We start from the raw sequence: 23792 nt of genomic DNA, 5'->3' as shown, positions 1-23792 counted from the left end.
TACCTTTGTCGTTAATTTTATTCAGTCCTCATTTATGAAACTGTGGCTGGGTATGTAATAAGAAGCCTAGAGGCCAAAACTTGGATATATTTGTGGTCCTTGGGAACCTTCGGGCTCACTAGCTTCAAGTTCATTAAAACCCTCTAAGACAGTGTTCTAAAAACTGTCATTTGCCATAGAAGCAAAATCAGGAGAGTTGATGAAATTCTTTGCAGTTAGCAAAGTGGTACTGAGACTCATTTTTTTTTTTCCTACCTTTTTTTAATATTCATTTTATTGAGATATATTCACATACCATGCAGTCATACAAAACAAATCATACATTCGATTGTTCATAGTACCATTACATAGTTGTATATTCATCACCAAAATCTATCCCTGACACCTTCATTACCACACACACAAAAATAACAAGAATAATAATTAAAGTGAAAAAGAGCAATTAAAGTAAAAAAAGAACACTGGGTGCCTTTGTCTGTTTGTTTGTTTGTTTGTTTGTTTCCTTCCCCTATTTTTCTACTCATCCATCCATAAACTAGACAAAGGGGAGTGTGGTCCTTATGGCTTTCCCAATCCCATTGTCACCCCTCATAAGCTACATTTTTATACATTTGTGAGACTCATTTTTAAGAAGAGGGTGATGGATTGAATTCTGTACCCTAGTTTGAACATGTTCTTGGTCTTGGTCTGCATTCTGGTGGGTGTGGACCCATTGTAAATAGGATCTCCTGAAGATTATACTTCTGTTAAGATGTGGCCCAGCTGAATCAGGTTGGGCTTTAATCTGAATCACTGGAGTCCTTTATAAGCAGAATGAAACTCAATCATAGAGAGAGAAAGCCATGGAAAGAAGCTGGAAGTCAACAGAACCTGGAGGAGAAAGAAGACATTGCTATGTGCATTGTCATGTGACAGAAAAGAAAAGGACCCAAGGATTGCTGGCAGCCATCCCAGATAGTCACAGTTTTCAGGGAAAAGCATCACCTTGCTGATGCCTTGATTTTTGACTCTTAGCCTCAAAACCATGAACCAATAAATTCCCATTATTTAAGCCAAGCCATTGTATGGTATTTGTTTTAGCAGCGGAAAACTAAGACAGAGTGAGTCATTAATTAGATGCTAATAATCTCATTAATTATGATTTTAAAACTCCTTATTGACAGATAAAGTTACATGCATAGACGAATTTCCAAGTGGCCAGATGTTCTTTGAAAGGTGAGAAGAAAATGAGTTAAGAATATTTAAAAGTGCATTCTGCCTAGACAGGCCCAACCTGACTTCACACCAGGAGCTCTGAGACAGCCACAGATAATGTGATAAGTAACAGGGTAAAGCAGGCACCTCCCCAAAGAGACTAGGCATAGGCAGGGCACCTCCATGACACTCAGCACACAGACTCAGCTTGGCGAACCATGTGTGGGCAAAATGAAAGAATATCTATGTGATGACTGTTCTTGTTAGTAAAACTACCACTACTTGTAAAGGCCTGATGGTGATGACAGTTATGGTGTATGGGGGTCTGCAATCAGAATGAGGAGGTTAGTAAGGGTTATGTGCACTTGTGTGTGTGCATGATGCATGTGTATGGCTGGAAAGGATTGTGATAGAGGGTGAATAGGAGAACAGGACCCAAAATATCTAGTAGAGCCAATGAGATGGATTTCTTATTTGTAGAAATATAGGAGAAATAATTGAGTAGAACACAGTTCTGGGGAAGAGGGAGCTGTGTGGGAGGAAATTCAGTTAAAAAGTACTTCTGTATTTGTAATGCATAGAATTACAAATCATGCAAATAGATTAGGGATTTTGTAGCTTTTCTAAAATGCTGAATAATGTTATTGAGCAGATAAACTGCAGAACAGATGTTAAGTAGCTGTTTATGATGACCCCCTCGGTTCCTCTTGAAAGTCAAGAACATCACATCAATGATGTAATACAAAAGCCACAAGAAGAAAATTCTCTGAATTTTCCAACTCACAGGCCTTTTGAAAAATAATAAAAGAGGGGAAATCTGCAGTCTTTGTAGCCTGTTAATGAGATGTTCTCTTTATGTACTTTCAGTACAATAGTTTAAATTTTGTAAAATAGCACAGCATAATTCAGGTCTTCTTCTTATTATTATTATTTTATAAAACTGAAAAGTAGAAAAGGTATATCCTCCCTGGATCATAGAAAGGGATTAGATTATTTACCTTCAGGGGTATACAAAAATCAATTGCCAGTGTTTAGAGTAGCATCTAATTCATCACTGTGGTGGTGGCACTAGCTTAAAAAGCCCTGAATTCTTGGGTAGGTAACAAGACGGTTATATGTGATCGCCTCATAAATGAAATAGGGAAAACATTGTGCTTGCTAAAATTTTTTTTATTGATTTGAAATGAGTAATTCACTGCAACCTGGAACTAAGGATCAGGAAGGTACAAAGAAAAGGTTCTTTAAAGAGACAGTAGCTTAATAAGTGCTTGAAATTGTGAAGCGTAGCATTGTAATATACTTTAAAATGGAAAAGGAATAAAATCATTAGCTGAAAATTGCTTGGTTTTGCAAATTTGATTTACTGTGTATATTTCTACAATCCCCCAATACTTGTAATATTTGCACCATAAACTTTTTATACTTCTAGAATTCTCTAATATTGTTCATTGGACAAATATAAAAGACTCATATACTTACATTCAATTGTGTGCTTCTAATAAAATCCAATATTGGCAAGATTCGCTTCCCCATTGTCTCCATGTGTCTCACTGTGTCTTCTCTGGTCAGCAGACCGAAGGGAGTTTTATGTTCTAAAAATTGTAACAATAAACTTTTATACTATTTTTTTCCACACTTCCATTTCAAAATGCGTTCTTTAGCCAGCTATAAACAGATACCTCAATGTTAATAGATATGAAATCTTTAGTATAGAAACTAGCCCCTTCCCCAAACCATATGTATAACAACGAGAGATCTATGAAGACAAAAGCAGAGGAGACACTGCCCTTTAGAGTATTATCATTTATTCATTATCTTGTGTTTCCTGATTGAGAGATCTAAGGGACAGCCTATAACAATTCACCCATCTCTGCAGAATAGGTTATTCCTGAGTTGTGAAAAAACGTTGTCATAAATGTGTCTGATTCTTGTCTTGTTCCTCCCAGGTATTATTCAAGTATGCAGATCCCATTGACTTTGAATGTAGCTCAAAGCTTAGATAAGCCTCAGAGGATACAGCTGCCAGGCAAAAACAAAACCTTAATTTTGTGGGTAGAGCTGAAGGAATGAATTTAAGTTGGTCGTGAATATAGTCCATAAGTTTGAGATCTCAACTCTATCTGTAACTTTTCCTGAATTTTTTTTTTTTTGCTAGCTCGAATTAATGATTCACTTTTTATTTTTAAACTGAATTCAGCAGAGATTTACATGCATTAGGTTACAATGATTAACATTTGAAATTTGACCTTGAAATAATCTTTATGTCGTAAATTCTTAATGATCAAAACAATGTTCTCAGTGATTAAAACATATTAGTAATTAATTATTAAAGAAGAATAATTGCAAATACACATTCCTAAAATCTCTAGGCTTTTAAACCATTTATACAAATGACTGTACATTTTTAAAATTTGAAGGAAAAAAAACCTCCAACTGATTCCCATTTTCATTGTCAATTCAACAACAAAAAAACCCTTCTCTGCCTCTACCTCCTGAATTTTTGAAAGTTTCAACTAGTGTTACTGTTCACCATTTAGTTGTAATATAGTTCTAATTACATAAGAAGAGTAAACAGATATTTATACAATAGTGAGTAATCTATGTGATTTAAGGTTGCCACTGGCTGTATTTTTTGCTTCATATAATAGTTTCATCATATAATTTTCTTCTATGTTTGCTTAGGTGATGATGATGAAAGCTTGTGTTTTTTAAGGGCCCTATGATTATGCATTGGTAATGGTGGTTGGAATGAGATGGCTAAAGTGAGGGGTGGACACTCCAGCAATGTGTTTGATGTTGGGGGAAATCTTCCCTTGAATAGAATGCCAGGTATTGTTAACTAACCCAAAAAAACAGATTAGAAGCTATTAATTATAACCCAACAAACATTTTGGGGGCCCAGGCCTTACTATATATTAGGTGAATAAGACTAGATAAATAATCCACAATTCCTGCCTTATAACAGTATTGAAAGATAATAAGTCTAGGTGATTTACCTATAAACGTTGGCAGCTTCCTATTTGATACTTTTTCCAGAAATTTCCCATCTTCTTTGTTTTTGAACCCAAGAGTCAAGAGATATTGTTGGGGAGGAAAAGATGCCCAATTGATTGTTTGAGGCAACACATGGAGTCCCTGAAGATCTGAAAAATGACCAAAAAGGAGATAAGAGGTTTTGTTATCATTTTATTGTTTTCAGGATTTTTTTTCTAGATGTCATAAATTGTACTTGGAAAAATGATAAAACTGTACATTAAAAATACAAAGTAAAATTATGTGCATTAAAAAGGTTAAACATGATACACAAAAATCGTATTTCGCTATTTATATTTTCTTAGCAATCTAAGTATATATATATAGCATAGGAATAAAATATGTTTAGATTATGTAGTCATCTTTCCCTGTCTTCAAAATAGTAGACAATTCAGGACCATATTTCAGGCCTAATATTTTTCTGTGTGACTCTTCTCAAGAGAAATTGATTTTTGTATTTATAGTTCAAGATATAAGAAAATGATATATGGAAGGAAAGAGAAAAAATTATCAAGTGAGAATTAAAATATAAAGACTAATTAATTTAGTTAACATCATTCCTATAGATGTTGAAGGACATTTAAAATGATAAATGCACTGACTTTTGTAATTAAAGCTGGAAATAATTCAAGCATCATGAAAATCGTTCTAAAACAAACTCAGTTCTTAATGACTGTAAGAGCTAATATTTACTGACTCCAGAAGCCATGGGCCTAACCACTGTATTCTGCTTTGGGCTTGGTTGGCTCTGGATTGCTCTTGGGATAGCGACAAATGTCAGCCACAGGGTCTTGGAGGCCAGATTCACCTAATCCATTTCTATTTAAAGTAAGGCTTTGGTTTACTGTAATAGGCTTCTTAAATGAAGATTGAGGTACAGAGTGGTTTAAATAAGCTCTCACTGCTTAACATTGCCAGATAGGAGAAAAGATGAAATCCCAAATATTCTTGAATTATGATTTAATTAAAGGTCAATTTTTAACGCAGCAGAATTCAAATGTTGTGGTTGAAAAATAGCCTTTACTATATATCTGTAATACTCTTTCAAAAATAGTCGACACAGTAAACCATTTTCACTGCCCTCCCACCCCACCCCCTGCATTTATATTTAGCTGTAGACCCTTTGTGCAAACTGAAATTTACTCCAAAGCAGATAAAAAGTAGAACTACTCTGCTTAGAGTCTGGAATTTGAGAAGCCCACCCTCCTTCCTGTACTCCCTTCTAAACCCCCACGTAATAGCTGCCTTGAACCTTTCCAGTGACCTGGATTTTTCAAAGCATAGTTTGAAAAACAGTGCAGTAAATTTGGCACATTTCGTTAAATTAGTAGCATATGTCTGTCAAACATAGAGTTAAAATGTATGCTAAACAATTAAAATGTCACACAGTATCTTTTCAACTCTTAAACACAGAGCAAAAAAATAGACTTAAACATACTTCAGTCTTTCTTTGGAAACTTAGGATCAGGTATCCCCTTAATATTAATGAGACCTAACACTTATCTGGTACTTTTTCTGTGCCAGACACTTTATCAGGATTATCTCTTTCACTCAAAAACCACATGGGGCAGGGCATGTTATTATGCCCACCTTACAGATGATAAAACTGGAGCTTCGAGAAATTACAGACTTGTCCAAGATCACACAGTGAGCAAATGGGAGAGCCAGAATTGATAATCAGGCAACTGGACCCCACAGTACAAAGCAAAACTGTACCCATAACAATTTAGGATCATGGCTAATGAGAATCAACTGCAAACATGTTAGAGAAGCACGGAAATGTTAGTAAATAATGGCTTTAACAGTCGATGTTTGCATTATAAAATGCCTCTTTCTAAAGGATTTTTTTTAAACAATGTAAAAATATGATTTCTGTATTTCAATTTCAAAAGCACAGGGAGTTTCTTTGCTTTTGAAATCTGCAGCAGATAATCACAGATACATCATCTATTTCCAAACTAATACTAACTTAATCAGTTTTACTGAAATTTCTAATGACTGGATTATGTGAAAAGGCAATAAGTAGAAATAAAATGACTCTAGCTAACACTCCTGCTATATGATCATCATTGTTTTGGACTGTGTTTGTCCTTCAGCACTATATAAGATGTCAACATTTCTAAATTGTCAGCATTATAGAAACTGGCATATTCTGGAGATGGTGGGCAGAGGAAGGTGTGTATCTCCTGGCTATAGTTTTCTCTTTAATTGGGTTTTGCTCGCTAACCCAGAAGGCCCCAGGACGTCTTGGCATATTCTGGTGATGAGGTCTATGGCTGTCCTAATGGGGGGGGTGTCCTTGGGCTCCTGGCATTCCAGGGACCCCCAAGTAGGGGTGGGGTAGGCTTCAAGGCTGCTCTGAGCATTCCCTCTGCACAGAAGTAGAGTGTACCTAACTTGGGGCATGGAGTTCTCTGGATCCCAGGTACCCTGAAGAATTCTATCAGCACCTGCTTCCAGTGCAGAGTGTTCTGTGTGGACACCTCCAATACTGTAAGACCCATACTGAAATGATCTTGGAGGCTCCAGAGTACTGAAGTTCAGATGAGGGTGTGCTGTGCATCGACTGGTGTTTGTAGCAAGTTGCAGGAGGCATCTCGGGATATGGCATTTCCTGGTGCAACACGTGCATTGTTAAATCAAATTTTGGAGGCTTCTATTATTTAAATAACATAAAGACTTTGAGAGGTTGATCTCTTCATGCCCTTAAATATTTGGTGGCTGAAGAGGTGACATATTAATACTTGCCGTGATTATATGAACTAGAGAAACTATTAGCACTATAGTTATTTTATTATAAAATATATTTGGAAAATTCTAAGTATTTTTTGATCCTATATGTTTCATCCTGTGAGTGTTCCAATCCATTATTAAATTCCAGTTGAAGTTTTAAATTGAGAGGTCCCACATACGTACTGTTAAATTTAGAAAAAAACATTTCTTGAAGTATCATTCTTCTTCCATTTGTATGCAGAGTATATTGCAATTGAATGAACATTTAGCCTAGCAGGTGGTCTAAGACCCAAAATGATGACACACTTACCAGATGTTGAATCTCATGTAACATTAATTTGAGTGCTAATTGTTCTCAATTTTGTGCTCATAAACCTCTACCTACGTCCAAAAAGCCCTGTGCCTCTGATGGATATGAAAGTTAACCAGATTACATTGTCCTTTAGTCAGAAAGGGAATTGATTAAAAAATGCCTTCTTTTCTCCCATCATGTCAGAAGAAAAGTTGGAAGAAATAAATCCTTTAATGCATTCTTTTGCAATTTATCACAATTGGATATGAAATTTAGATGACTATGACTGAATTTATTATTAAAAAATCAGTCTGCAGGTATGACGCATTTCCAGATTTTTGCCATTAGGGAAGCAGATGCTTTTAAAAATAATATCAAAGATGGATTATGCAGATTAAATTTCTTGCAGAAACATAATCTTTCAATTATTTTTCCCCTAGATGAAAGTTGTCCAACTCGCGGCAAAAAAAAAAAAAAAAGATTAAACCGTTTTTCATTTATCAGGAATCTCTAATTGTACCACAAAAGGTTGGAATTAACCAGTTTTCAAGTCCTCCAATTATTCTGCTGTTTGACCTTGTGCACTGTTGTCCCCCCCCCCCCCCTTCTTAAAATCACCTCTCTGGAGTTCAGTGACTCTGTCTCTTTCCTCTTTCCTTACTGTTTCTGTTTCCTAAACACACACACACACACACACACACACACACACACACCTCTGGATCTTCTTTCTGCCTTTCTCCTGCTTTCTTATTCAGTGCTGCTCAAAGCCGTCTACTGGACACTGATGTTTTCTTCTTATGTGCACTCTTAAAGAATTTATTTCTCTATTCTTGTGGCTTCAGCTATTACTTCTAACCAAAAGATTGTGGATCAAAACTACACTCCCTCCTAGAAATTTTCACCAAATTCAAACAGTATTTCCAGATGTCTACTGGGACATTTCTATTTATTCTTTATTCCAAAAGTTACCACAAACATAGCAATTATGTTCTTTACAAGTGATTTTGTAATTGCCCCAACTTCCTTCTTCCCCTATTTTCACCTATAATTAATGAGGATAGTCATTATTTACCTAATTTTCTGGCTTAAAATTTTGGAGCCATTCTTCATTTTTCTCCTTATTCCCTGACATATATTAGTGAGTTTCCAAATTTATCTGTTTCTATAGATCTCGTATCTACTCCTGTCTTTGCATTCTCATTGCTATCAGCCTGGTTAATTAAATTTCTCATCACATAACATCTGGATTACAGATAGTTTCCCAACCATTCTCAGCACCACAAGTATCGTTTCATGCCAATGCATCTCTTTGCCACCATTTTGGGAATATTGCCTTTGTCATTGTCACATCTTTCTCAGGAACTTCAGTTACTTGTCTTTTCCTGGCATTCAAGATTTTCAATTGTGTGCCTCTGCTTCACAATTCATATCTGATTCCTTATTTTTTTCTCCAGAATAAGCCTCTATTTTCAGCTCAGTTGGTTTCGTGGAGCTGTACCAGCCTGCACTCATTTCTGCTTCTGAATCTTTGTGCTTTTCCAGCTAGAAGCATCCACCTATTCTTTCATTTTCATTTAGTCAATTGTTGACTATTCTTCTAGCTGTGCCTAATTTGTACCCCACCTTTTCCATGAAGAGTTTCCTGAATATTTCACTATTCCTCCTTCAAACTCTTGGGTTCAGTCCAGAGTGAATCTCCTAATATTACATGGGGACATGTATTATCTCCCCAACAAGTTTTAATCCCCTGTTGAAGATTACATCTTCAAATTATGTTCATGCTCCAAGCACCTAACAAGTGTTCAATCAATACTTGTTTTCAATCTGAAAACAAACTTTTCTAATTCCTGAAATTTTAATGGCACAAATGAGAGTAGACCTGCAAAAAGTCAAAATGACTTCTGAGATAGGATTTATTTTCTCTGTCATTAATTTAGAAAAAAAAATCACATATCTTTGTTCTTCAGTTTACCTAAACTTTAAAATGGGTTCTGTTCATCTTATGAACAGTGAGTGAAGCCAAATAATCTGTATCAAGTAACATGGTGGAGTGGATGCCAATATGAACAGAGTAGCTTTGCCTGCATGAAAAATAAATCAGTTTCATATTCAGGTTGTACCCTTGCTGCACCTAGTCCTGTTGAAAATAGAGACTCTTAATTTTAACGGAAGATGTGATTACGAGTGAGAGTCTGGCTTAGTGAAACTGTCCATAGTTCCGGAAAAGCATCTGTGAAAACATGAAATGTTGATTTCAGATCAGCAGACTCATCTGTATATATGAGAGACAGCTTTATTTTATATCAAGTTAAATATCTGTAAAATAAAAATTGAGCTCTCTGGAAGTCAATATGAAACATTGTCATTAGTATTTTCTGTTGGACCTGCTATCATATCCACAGCCAAGAGATTGTGAATGATCTTTTCAAAGCAATTTTTAAAAAAGAAAAATAATAAAAAATTTTAAAACTCTTTTGGAAATATGCAAATTTTTTGGTCTCTATCATCACTTTTATGTAAGTTTCAATTCCTTCTCTATCTTCTGGTGTCTGTGTCATTTCTGTGCCCTTTGTCCATAACAGAATATTCTGACATTTTAGGTGAGAGCAAAATCTCATTTCTAAAGGTCCCAATTGTTCAATGTGAGATAGGACCACGTTAAGTTTTATATGACTTCTTTTTATTGATCAGTTTTAGAGTTTAGCTTCTACAGTATTTTCATAATGCCAAAACTTTATCTTTACTTCTTTCAAGAACCATTTTCTGAGTTTTATCTTACATACTTTTTGATGCCAATACTTCTGTCTTAGAAGTTATCCACAAATTCACATCAGCAAGAAAATAGCAAAAGGCAGCAACTTTGCAGCTAAGTTATCATTATTGCCCCAATAAATAATAAAATGTTAGCTACTTTTAAAAACATAGATAGCTTATTTTGATTTCTACTTTTGATGTGCAAGAGCTATATTTTCAATGACCCTTTGCATGCTAAGTTGTATTTTCCCTCTGACCTTATTACAATTATACATTCCCTTGGCCTCAGGCTTTGGGTAATCATAAGCATATGATGCAATTTGGGCCAACAAGAAAGAATGAGTTCTAGGAATTGTGTGGAAGAGAACAAAGTCACTCTCATCCTCTGGGCAGTGGGATTTGAGATCTGGACTGACATTTGGGCATTTTGCTATTACATTCAGGAGCCTAGCATGGCACATGCAGTGGGAACTTGAGAAGACAGCTGACTTCGTGGAAAATAGAGCAGTGAAAAGTGGCGAGTGAGCTGTTGGATTAAACTGTACTTAAAGTCAGTCCCACCTGTAAACCAAAGCATTCCATGCCTCTCTTCCTTTAAACACGTAAATAGACTGAAGTCAATTTGAGCTGTGATTGCTACCACTTGAAGCTAATGATTCTTAACTGATACAGGGATTTAGCTAGTAGTTCATTCTATCTACAAATAATATAGGATCCTTAAAATATTATAGTCGAGAGATAAAACAGCCATAAACCCTTCAAGTTGACTATCTGGGAAGAATGTTTTGCTTATTTTAGAAAAATAAATGTTTGAAGATTTGGAATTGCTGATTTTTACAGCTACCTCAAAGGTAGCAAAATTGAATATATTTTGGTGATGTCATTACTACTAGACTTAACTTTATGAGAGAATAATTAATATTAATAATTGTTTAGCATACTTCTCAACATATATCATAATTATTATTTATTTTTCACCTTTTGGTTAGATTCTACATATCACCAAAGTGACTCTTGGGTGTTAACTTAGGAATTCAAAATAAATTTCTTCTATAATTTCAGTCTTAGTTTTCCTGTCTATTGGAACTGGTAATCTATTTGCTTGCTTATATCTCACACTTTTTGGAAGTGATATAACGTACTGTACACAAATACATGTGAGATAAAAAATTGTAAAATGGCATTTGAAGAAAAAAAGATCTAAAGGAAAATTAAAAGACAGAAAATGAAACCAGAAATGAGATCAGTACATAAAATGTATAAGAACCTGTATATTTGAGGATCAGATATCCCATTCATAATGTCCCAAGGGAAAAAAAATCCTACCACCCAAAGGAAGCACAGCTACTATTTCTTCCTTTTGGAAATGATTTGGGAGTCCCATAGTTTTTCATTTAATAAGCCCGATTACTGAGGATAATTCATAGACAAAGGATCATTATGATTATTGTCTTAGTTTTCCAGGGCGGTTGTACAAAGTACCACAGCCTAGTCGGCTTAAACAACAGAAGTTTATTATCCTACAGTTCTGGGGGCTAGAAGTCCAAAGTCAAGGTACTGTCAGGGCCATGTTTCTTTTTAAAGGGAAGAATCTTTTCCATGCTTTCCATACTCAATCTCTGCCTCCATCCTAGGCCATCTCTCTGTCTCTGTCTAAATTCCCTCTCTTTATAAGGAAATATTGGAGTAGGACCTATGTCAGTCCAGTTTGGCCACCTCTTAACTATTGCCGTCTTTTTTTTAATTAGAGAAATTGTGGGTTTACAGAAAAATCATGCATGAAGTACAGGGTTCCTATATACCACCCTCTTTAACATCTTACATTAGTGTGGTGCATTTGTTATAATTGATGAAAACACATTTTTATAATTGTATTATTAACTATAGTCCATGGTTTACCTTAGGGTTCACTGTGTTGTACAGTCCATGGATTTTTTTAAAAAAATTATTCTAATAACATATATATGACTTAAAATTTCCCCTTTTAACTACAAACATAGAATTTAGTGCTGTTACTTACATTCACATTATTGTGCCATAATCACCACCATCCATTACCAAAACTTTTCCATTATCCCAAACAGAAACTCTGTACAATTTAAGTATTAGCTCCTATTTCTAGATTACATTGTAGATTCTGTCTGTATGAGTTTGTTTATTCTAATTATTTCATATAAATGAGACTGTGGTGGTTTGAAGCTGTATGCACCCCAGAAAAACATGTTCTTAAGTTTAATCCATTCCTATGCCTGTGAACCCATGGAAAAGTAGGACTTTTGATGGGGTTTCTTCAGTTAAGGTTTATGGCCCACCTCAATCAGAATGGATCTTAATCCTATTACTGGAGTGCTTTATAAGTAGAATGAAATTCAGACACACAGAGAGAAAACCACAGGGAGCAAGAAGCTGAAGGTCAATGGGACCCAGAAGAGAATGGAGAGGCCAGGAGAGACCTCCATGTGACAGAGAAGCCCAGGACCAAGGGTCACTGGCAGCCAGCCCAGAATGCCACAGTCTTTGAAAAGAAAGAATTGACTTGATTTGGGCTTTTCCCTGGCCTCAAAATGGTGAGCCATTAAATTCCTATTGTTTAAGCCATTCCTTTGCATGGTATTTGCTTGAGTAGCCTAGGAACTAAAACTGAGAACATACAATATTTGTCCTTTTGTGTCTGGCTTATTTCACTCAACATGAGATCTTCAAGGTTCATCCATGTTGTTGCATGAATCTGAGCTCCATTACTTTTTTTGACTGAATAATATTCCATTGTGTGTATATGCCACATTTTGTTTATCCATTCATCAGTTGATGGACACCTTGGTTGCTTCCGTCTTTTGGAAATTATAAATAATGCTGTTATGAACATCGGTGTGCAAATATCTGTTCGAGTCCCTGCTTTCAATTCTTTGGGGTATATACCTAGAGGTGGGGTAGCCAGATCACATGGTAATTCTATACTTAACTTTCTGAGGAATTGCCAAACTGTCTTCCACAGGTGGCTGCACCATTTTACATTCCAGCAAGCAATACATGAATATTCTTATTTCTCTGCATCCTTTCCAACACTTGTAATTTTCCATTTTTTTTTAAAAAATAGTAGCCATTTTAGTGAGTGTGAAATTGTATCTTGTGGTTTTGATTTGCATTCCCCTACTGGCCAGTGATGTTGAGCATCTTTTCATGTGCTTTTTGCCCATTTTGAATCCATTATTTAGATCTTTGATTTCATTTAACAGTGTTTTGTAGTTTTCTGTGTACAAGTTCTTTATATCCTTGGTTAGATTTATTCTTGATATTTAATTGTTAATAGGTTTTTTTTCTTGATTTATTATTCAGATTATTCATTACTAGTATATAGAAAACTACTGATTTTTGTATATTGATCTTGTACCACTTTGCTGAATACATTTATTAGTTCCAGTAGCTTTGTTGTGGATTTTCAGGATTTTCTGTATATAGGATCATGTGTACTGCAAATAGGGAAAGTTCTACATTTTCCTTTCTAAGTTGGATGTCTTTTATTTCTTTTTCTTGCCTAACTGTTCTGGCAAGTACTTTCAGTACAACATTGAATAACAGCAGTGACAGTGACCATCTTTGTCTTGTTACTGATCTTAGAAAGAAAGCTTTTGGTCTTTCACCATTAAGTGTGATGCTAGCTGTGGGTTTTTTTAATATATGCTCTTCATCATGTTGAGGACATTTCCTTCTATTCCTAGATTTCTAAGTGTTTTTATCAAGAAGGGTGCTGAATTTTGTCAAATACCTTTTCTGCATCAATTTTGATGATCATGTGGTTTTACCCCTTCATTTGGTTAATGCAATGTATATGATTAATTGATTTTTCTTTTAAATCTTGAATCTACCCTTGTATACTATGGATAAATCCCACTTGATCATGGTGTATAATTCTTTTAATATACTGTTGGAATTGGTTTGCTAGTATTTTGTTGAGAATTTTTGCATCTATATTCATTCATAAGAGATATTAGTCTGGAGTTTTCTGTTTTGGGGGTATCTTTATCCAGCTTTGATATGAGGGTGATGTTGGTCTCATAGAATGAGTGAGGGAGTGTCCCTTCCTCTTTAGTTTTTTGGAAGAGTCTGGGCAGGATTGGTGCTAATTCTTCTCGGAATGTTTGGTAAAATTCCCCTTTGAAACCGTCTGGTCCTGGGCTTTTCTTTGTTGGGAGATATGCTAGTTTGGATATATTATGTTCCAACAAAAGCCATATTCTTTGATGCAATCTTGTGGGGACAGATGTATTAGTGTTGATTAGGTTAGAACCTATTGGTTAAGTGTTTCCATGGAGATATGACTCAATCAACAGTGGGCAAGAACTTTCATTGGATAATTTCCATGGAGGTGTTGCCCCACCCATTCAGGGTGGGTCTTTATTGGATCACTAGAGTACTTTAAAAAGAGCCACACAGGCCCAGATGCAGAGCAACTGAGAATCACATTTTGAAGAATGCACGGGAGCTGAGAGTGGAGCTGGAACACAACCTGGGATCAGAAGACACCAGCCACATGCCTTCCCAGATAAAAAACATTTTCTGGATGCCATTGGCTTTCCTTTTGTGAAGTTATACTTGTTGATGCCATAGCTTAGACACTTTTATGGCCGTAAGACTGTAACTTTGTAACCAAATAAACCCCCTCATAAAAGCCAATCCATTCCTGGTATTTTGCATAATGGGCAGCATTAGCAAACAGGAACAGGAGGGTTTTGATGACTGATTCAATCTCTTTGCTAATTATTGGTTTGTTGAGATCTTGTATTTCTTCTTGAGTTATAGTTGTGTAGTTTGAATGTTTCTAGGAATTTGTCCATTTCTTCTAGGTTATCTGATTTGTTGGTGCACAGTTTTTCATAGTATCCTCCCCAAATCCTTTTTATTTCTGAGCAGTTAGTAGTATTGTCTCACTTTTCATTTCTGATTTTGGTTATTTTTATCCTCTCCTCTTTTTTTTTTGTTGATTTTATTGATCTTTTCACAAGAACAAACTTTTGGTTTTGTTGATTCTCTCTGTTTTTTTGTTTGTTTGTTTGTTTTAATTCCAAGTTTCATTAATCTCTGCCCTTCTTTCTGCTCACTTTGAATTTAGTGTGCTCTTCTTTCTCTAGTGTTCTGGTTTGATAATGCTGTCATTTTGCAAAACACCAGAAATGGATTGGCTTTTATAAAGGGAGTTTATTTGGTTACAAAGTTACAGTCTTAAGGCCATAAAGAGTCCAAGGTAAGGCATCAACAATAGGGTACCTTCACTGGAGAAAGGCCATTGGCATCTGGAAAACCTCTGTTAGCTAAGAAGGCACATGGTTGGCATCTGCTTGCTCCCAGGTTGCATTTCAAAATGGCCTTCTCCAAAATGTCAGTGTCAGCTTTCAACAGCAGTCTTCAAAATGTTTTTCTGGTAAACTAATCAAGACCCATGCTAAATGGGTGGGGCCACACCTCCATGGAAATCATCTAATCAAAGGCATTAGCCACAGTTGGGTGGGTTACATCTCTATGGAAACAACCTAATCCAAAGATGCCAACCTAATCAAGACTAAAAGCTTCTGCCCCCACAAGATTGCATTAAAGAACATGGCTTTTTCTGGGGACATAATATATCCAAACTGGCATATCTAGTTCCTCCAGTTTTGAGGTTAAGCCTCTGATTTGAGGTTAAGTCTCTGATTTGACACCTTTCTTCTTTGTTAATATAAGAATTTAGAGCTATAACTCACCCCCTCAGCGCTGACTTTGCTGTATCCTATAAGTTTTGGTATGTTGTGTTTTCATTTTCATTCATCTCAAGATATTTCCTAATTCCCCTTGTGATTTCCTCTTTAACTCGTTGCTTGTTTAGGGGCATGCTGTTTAATTTCCACATATTTGTGAATTTTCCATTTCTCCTATGTTACTGATTCCTAACTTCATTCCATTGTGTCAGAGAAGATACATTGTATCATTCTATAGTTTTGAATTTATTGAGAGATGTTTTTTGACCTAAGATATGATCTATCCTGGAGAATGATCCATGTGGACTAGAGATGAATGTGTATTCTGCTGTCGTTTGGTGAATGTTCTAACTATGTCTGTAAGGTCTAGTTGGTTTATGGTATTTTTCATGTCTTCTACTTCTTTGTTTATCTTCTTTCTAGATGTGCTATCCATTATTTAAGTAGTATATTAATGTTTCCTACTATTAATGTAGAACTGTTTACTGCATTCAAATCTATCAATATTTGCTTCATATATTTTGGGGGTCTGCCATTAGGTGCATATGTATTTACATAATTGCTACATCTTCTTGTTGAATTGACCCCTTTATCATTATATAATGACTTTCTTTGTCCCACATAATAGTTTTTGACTTAAAGTCTATTTTGCCTGATATTGGTATAGCTACCCCAGCTCCCTTTTGGTTACTTCTTGCATGATATATTTTTTCTATCTTTTCACTTTCAGCCTACTCATGCCTTTGAATTTAAAGTGAGTCTCTTGTCAACAGCATATAGTTAGGTCACAATTTTTTATCCATTCAGCTAATCTCTGCCTTTTGACTGGAGAGTTTACACTTAAAGTACTACTGATAATGAAGGTCTTTCTTCTGACATTTTGTTACTTTGTAAGTCTTGTACTTCAATTCTTCTGTTAATGCTTACTTTCATATTTATTGATTTTTTGTATTGTACCACTTTGAGTCTCTTTTCATTTCTTTCTGGATATACTTTTCATATATTTTATTTGTGATTACCATGGGGTTAAAATTTAATATCCTAAATCTATGAAAAGCATATTTGATTTGATACCAACTTGACTTCAATAGCATACACATACACTGTTCCTGTACTCCTCTTTCTGTTCCCTCCTTTTTTTTTTGGTTTGTTACTAATTATATCTTTGTACATTATATATCCAAAACCATCAATTTATTATTACATTTTAGCATCTGTAGGAAGTCAGAGTTGGAGTTACACAGCCTACAATACAATATAATACAAGAGTACTGGCATTTATGGTTTCCCATATGGTTAACTCTACCAGACATCTTTATTTCTTTATGCTGCTTTGATCCGCTGTCTTGTACTGTGTCCTGTACTGGGCTTGTGCTTGCTAGTGGCCTTAGGAGTTCCCCTGTTTACAGGAATTTTAATGACCCTCTACCCTTCAGGAAACAGACCTCTTCCTCTTCCTGATGTTCCACTGTAGGATCTGAAGCAGGTAAGCCTTTGTTTCTTTCTCTGCTTTTGTTCTCTCAAGCTGCCTTTGCCTAGAGGTCAAATTTGGGAGGAGGTCCTCCGCAGAGGAGTTTCCCAAGTTTGTCTTTCCCAGCAGGAAAAGGTCAAGGACCCATAAAGCACCTGCAGGCTCTACATTGTCTTGGGGGTGGTGGTGATGAGGGAGAAACCAGGAAAGGCATCAAGGGATTCTTCCACAGCTTCCCAAAGTTGCACTTTCTTTACTTGGCACCTGCCCTGCAAATACAGCTCTTCAACTGACCTCCTCAGCTTTGAGGGAGCATATTATTTTTAATCTCCTCTATTGCATTTGCCCTGGGCAAGTTGGAATAATGGCTGCCCTCAGAACAGGGCCCCCAGTGATCTGAAGTAGCTAATCCAAGGTGGTGATCAGCAGTTGGACCATGCATTCCTGTATCTTGGGTAACTAGGTCTTTATGTTCCATCCTGGTGCCAGCAGGCTGCACTAGTGCCTGTGTTTGAGTACCTCATTGTTACCAGTCACAAGAATTGGGAAGAGCAATGGTAGCTGCTGCACAGAGAGTACAATTAACTGGTAGTTATCACAACTTACCAGCCTCTTCCTCCTGCTCTTCTCTGAATGCTGTATAGTGTACTGGACTCTGGAGTTTTAAAATAGTTGATTCAGATAGTCCTTGCCAGTTTAATAACTGTTCCGTTGGAGGAACTGATTCCTATGGCTTTCTACTCTGCTGTCTTCCTTCTGTAATTATAACATTTTGAAATATCCTATTTATACTTAAGTTCATAATCACAAGACCTGGGGCTAGGACTAGAATATGTCTCTTAGGGGGAAACAATTCAATCTGTAACAATTATAATGAAATTTTTTTTTCATGAATTTCAAGTTTTATGAGCAAATGATCTTGTAGAGATGATGCAGCAATTTCCTGCAGCTAGCATATACATTTTGAAATCAGCAAATCTTTGATTTAGGACTTGATAAAACGTGGTGTCCATATGGAAGTCTAAGAGAAGAGACATCTTGATATCATATTAGGTATCACAGCTTACTATTACCTATTTACTCTTAGTAGCCAGTTTGTTTTTGATGAAACTACTTGTAATCTGTTTTATTCCTGTTAAACTCATAAATGAGGCAACGATCTTTGACCACAGTTATTATTCTCTACTTTTTTGGAAATTCAGGCCAAAGTAATATGACTTGAAAGAAAAATGAGAGGTATACTATTGGAAATGAAAAGACCAAATTATCATTGCTTAAGAATAGGTGGTTGCTTATGTCAAATATTGAAGAGCATCAATTGAAAATCTATTAGTATAGATAGGAGTTCAGTAAGGTATCAGAAAACAGAATATACAAAAATCAACATAAACATATAAGATTTAAAAAGTTAAAGAATGTGTATAAGTATAATAAAGCATATAGTATAATGAAAATCAAAATTTTACCCATAATAGCAAGAAGATAATGAAATATTAAAATAAATTTAATGAGATATGTGGTTTAGATGCAGAATTTATTACCTAATTCACTTGACAAATATTTATAAACTCTTCTTGCTAGATTTTACAAATATGTCAGGCATTTAGGATAAAACAAAAAAAGATAGAAGCTTTTGAATGAGACAAACTAATATTAAGAGCAAAACTACATTTTCAGGAACTTAAGATATAGAAGTATTAGATGCAAATATAAAATGTTATTCTAAAGTATCAAAATTTAATAAAAACTCAAGAAGGGGACAAGATTATCTTCCACCCCCAAAATATCCCAAATAGATTTGAAAAAGATCTAACTGGAACTTCTATGAGTGAAAAAATACAATTACAGAAATGAAAATCTTTATGAGTATGTTAGAGAAACATGGACAGATCTAAAGAAGAAATGAGTATATAGATATGAAAAAATGACAAAATGCAGCACAGAGAGACAAACAGACATAAAGCATAATAGCTTGAGAGATCAGGAAGATAGAATCAGTAAAAGTATGAAATATCTAGTTAAAATTCTTAAATTTTAAAAGCATAGAAAGACTCAGGACTGGACATATTAAAAAAGAAATGGGTGAGAATTTTCCAAAATTCATGATAGACATGACTCTTTAGATTATGATGCACAGTGACTACCAAGCAGGGTAAGAAAAAAGAAATTCACACTTGGAAATATTGTAGTTGAATTACAGACCATCAAACAAAGACATGATCCTAAAAGCACAAGAGATTAAAAAGATGATCTACAAAGGAGTGAGAACTGAATCCTCAACAGCAACAAAACAAATCAGAAGACAGTGAAATGATGTCTTTAAAGCACCAGTTTTAGATTAGAATTTATCCCCAGCTGAATTGTTATCTTAAGAACCAGGATAAATTAAAGACATTTTAAACAATCAGAAACTGAACTTACTACCAACAGATCCTCAGTATGGGAACTTGTAAAGAATGTGATTTAGAAAGAAAGAAATGAAACCAAGGACTTAAATGCAAGAAAGAAATAGGAAGACATGTAGATAAAATAAATATAAATACTGACTACATAAAACAATTATGACTATAATAACTAATTCAGAGGATAAGGAAGCAAAATCAAGTTGGAACAAAATATAGTATCTATAATAGCAGGAGATTTATTCTAAGTTAATAGTAGGGTAAAGATAATTCTTAAATTTCAACTTGGTTAAGATACTTTTGCATATTAAAATATCAACAATAATCCTTAAAATAGAATCATAATTTATAATTTTCGTCAATAAAAGAAAAATGAAAAAAATCTTGAATATAAAAGAAGGCAAGACAGGAGAGGAAAAAAGCCCACAGACTGAAAGCTGGTAACATGATAGAAAAAAGCAAAATCAACAATACATATTTCACATTAAATATGTGGCAGTCACTACTTTAGGTCAATGGGATAAATCAGTGAACAAAAATGAAAAAGATTTCTGCATTTCAGGAACTTATAAAAACTGTATTTCAGGAATGCATAAAAACTAAAGCAAGTAAGGAATGAAAGTAGGTTTATTTTTAAAAGACAGGTTTGATTAAAGAAATGTTCAGTTATGACTATTTTTAAGAGAATATTTAAACATTAAAAACAAAAAAGATTGAAAATTAAAGAATGTAAAAATAAATACCAGAAAAATACTAATCAGAATAAAACTAGTGTTTTTATATTATATCAAACCAAATAGATTTCAATACAAAAGTTATTATTTAATTTTACATAACTGGCATTACATAATGAAAATGTAGAATTCACAAGAAAAGTGTATCCTGAAAGTTTAGTTATTTTAAGCTAAAACTTGAAAAAAAAAAAACTGAAACTATTATAAGGAGAAATTGATTAATCTACCACCATTACAGATTATTTCAACATATTTTTCTAAATACTGATAGATCAAGCCGACAAAAAATTTGTAGTATCTAGAAGATATAAGCAACTTTCGATCTTAATCTAGTGGACACATACAAAATACTGTATCCAGTAATGAGAAGAATACATTTTTCTCAAGCACAAATGGAACATTATGAAGGCTGATCATATATTAGGCTGTAAACCAAGACTTAACATTTTCAAGAATTATTATCATCTAGATTATGTATTTGAACTTGAAGCAACTAGATTAAAATCAATAACAAAATTAACTGAATATTTCCATATTCAGACATTAAAAAATGCATATCTAAGTAAGCCATGGATCAAAGAACATTTCATTATGGATCTTAGAAAATATTTTTAAATGAAATTGAATGAAAACATTGTTTTTCAAATTTGTAGGATGTACCTAGCATCATTCTTGGAGAGAAATTTCTAGTCTCTATTCATAAAAAAGAGAAAAGCTGAAAATTAATGGGCTCAGAATCTAATGAAGGAAATCAGGCAAAACAGAGTAAGCTCCCAAAAGGTGGAAAAAAGAAAATAATATATATAAGAGCAGAAAGTAATGAAATAAGCAAAAACCAAATATATAATAGAAAGAAACAACAATGCTAAAACACCTAGGATAATTTGAATAGATGGGAACTTCCTTAACCTGATAAAAAATATTTCTTGAAAACCTACAGTAAAAGTTATACTCCATGGTGAAAAACTTTTTTATCTTTCTCTTTGAAATTTGGAACAAGATACTATCACTTCTCCTATTCAGGTATGTACTTATGTTCCTAGTCATAGCAACAGAATAAGAATAAGAATGAATGAATATCTTTATGTACTGGGGCAGGGAGGGATTTCTTAAATAAGATAAGAAAACACAAGCTATTAAAATTTTATAAAATGGAATAAAATTTAATTCATCAAAATGTATATGTATGTATATTAAATATAAACATTGATTTCTGAAGTATATAAAAGAAATACTGCAATAAATCAATAATAAAACTTTTAAAAAACAAATGAACATGCAACTTTCAGGAATATACAATAGTATAAGTATCATTTTTATGAATTTGAGAAATTTGGAGAACAATTCTATATATCCTTTAAGGAAATGTAACCATAGGATAAATAAGGACATGAAAAGATGTTCAACCTGATTAATAATCAGAGAAATACAAATTAAAAATGAAAAAAAATAAAAACATGAGATAAGTTTTCCCAGTCACTGAATGACAAAAGTTTTACAAGTCTGGTAATGCTAGATTGGTGATGCAATATATCAATAGGCAGTCTTGTTTACTGGTGTTTGGATAATAAATTGGTAAAACAATTTTGGTGAGTGATTTGGCAATGTCTAACATGCTAAAGATGCTTGTGTGTTATCATGCAGTAATTAAGTCTACCCCTTGGTATATACATTAGAGAATCTCTTGCACATGTGCAGCTGACCTGTACAAGAATGTTCATACCAACCTTGTTTGTAACAACAAAAAAATTGGAAACAATCTAAATGGACAGCAGCATTAGACTCCATATATAAATGGTAAATTCACCCAGACATTGGAAATAAATGAATTAGAGCCAATGTAAAAACATATGGAAATTTCTAATTGTAATATTGAACAATAAAAGAAATTTGCAAGAGTATGTAAATAGTAAAAATTTATACGAATTTGAAAAACAGGACAGTTCAGTATATCATTTAAGCATACCTATATATGTATATAGTGAAAGAATAAAGGTATACAAATCCATGGTAGTGATTACCTTTGGATGGGAGGAAGGAAAGTGAGATGGGAAAACCCTGGAAGCTCCAACTATACTTTTAAAGTTTTATTTCTTAAACAAGAGGGCAATTATATGGTTGTTCATTATATTATTCTCTATATCTTTAAGTAAATTTGAGATATTACATAATTAAAAAATACAAACTTTGGATCCTGGCAATGTCACATTAGACAATTTGGACCAACCTTCCTGCTGAACACACTAAAGGAAGAAACATAAAAGTAGAAATAGAGAAAATAAAACTAAGAGCATCAAATAGCTAACTAGATAATGAAGAAGTACTTAATGGCAGAGATGTGGGAAGAGAGATATCCAAAGTGATGAGCCTAGCATTGAGGATTGCTTTTGTCCTGGAGGCACTTTCTGTTCTGAAAGAAGCGTCTGAGGGACGGAGCAGTGCTTCAGGGGAGCAATGGTTAGAGTCAGATCTGATGAGGGCAGGGTGAGGAAGGGTCTGTACTCCAGGGTAGAGGTCAGCCAAAATTAAGTAGGCCAGTCTCACTCAAGATGGTTAGAATTTATAAGCAATTTGTAAAAGAGAATCATGAGCATGGGGGTAAGGAATGGGGAGTCAATGCCTAATTGGTACAGAGCTGCTGGCATTTATTTCCAATGTCTGGGTGAATTTACCATTTATATATGGAATCTAATATTGCTGTCCATTTAAATTGTTTCCAATTTTTTTGTTATTACAAACAAGGTTGGTATGAACATTCTTGTACAGGTCAGCTGCACATGTGCAAAGTTTTGTTAATGGATGGTGGTGATAGTGGCACAACATAGTGAAAGTAAACAACACCAATGATTGTTTATTTATAAGTGGTTAAAATGGGAAATTTTAGTTTGTATATATGTTACCAGAATAAAAATGTTAAAAAAAAACCATACTGCACAACACCAAGAGTGAACCCTAATGCAAACTATGGACTATAGTTAACAGTATAATTATAGTAATATTGTTTCAGTGATTGTAACAAAGGTACAATACTCATGCAAAATGTTAATAAATAGGGAAAACTGTGTATGTGAGAAGGGTTATATGGGAACCCTGTATTTTCTGCCTGATTTTTTCTGTAAACCTACAATGTCTCTAATTGAAAAAATGAGAGAAAAGAATACTGACCAATTGGGTTTATGTCAGGAAGGCAAAATTAGTGTAACATTTGAAAATCTGTCAATGTAATTTGTTACATTGACAGATGAAGGGAGAAAAATCACATGATCATCTCTATCAATACGAAAAAACAGGGAAAAAGATGAAAAAAATCTTAGAAAGCTGGAAACAGTTTGTTAATCTAATAAAAAGTATGTACAAAAATCTTAAAGCAAATATCTTATTTAATAGCTAAAATTAAAATATTTCTTTTTAAAATGAGAACAAAATATGGATGTCCACTAACATCTC

At 34.3% G+C, this 23792-nt stretch overlaps 1 protein-coding gene across 2 annotated transcripts in view; it reads right to left on the bottom strand.

The window, feature by feature from the left end:
* The window catches only part of SPATA16 (spermatogenesis associated 16), a 320164-nt gene that overhangs the window by 47478 nt on the left and 248894 nt on the right, over positions 1–23792 (bottom strand). For both annotated transcript variants that reach the window (XM_037840523.1, XM_037840529.1), the window contains exons 7-8: positions 4191–4337; positions 2674–2786 (exon numbers count right to left, since the gene is read on the bottom strand). In XM_037840523.1, coding sequence (XP_037696451.1) covers positions 2674–2786; positions 4191–4337 — 260 coding nt within the window. The remainder of the gene's footprint in view (positions 1–2673; positions 2787–4190; positions 4338–23792) is intronic.

The sequence above is a fragment of the Choloepus didactylus genome, chromosome 1 (genome assembly GCF_015220235.1).
Source record: "Choloepus didactylus isolate mChoDid1 chromosome 1, mChoDid1.pri, whole genome shotgun sequence".
In the NCBI taxonomy this organism is placed as follows: Eukaryota; Metazoa; Chordata; class Mammalia; order Pilosa; family Megalonychidae; genus Choloepus; species Choloepus didactylus.
The sequence above is the reverse complement of the archived record's forward strand: the minus strand, read 5'-3'. Positions and strand labels throughout refer to the sequence as shown.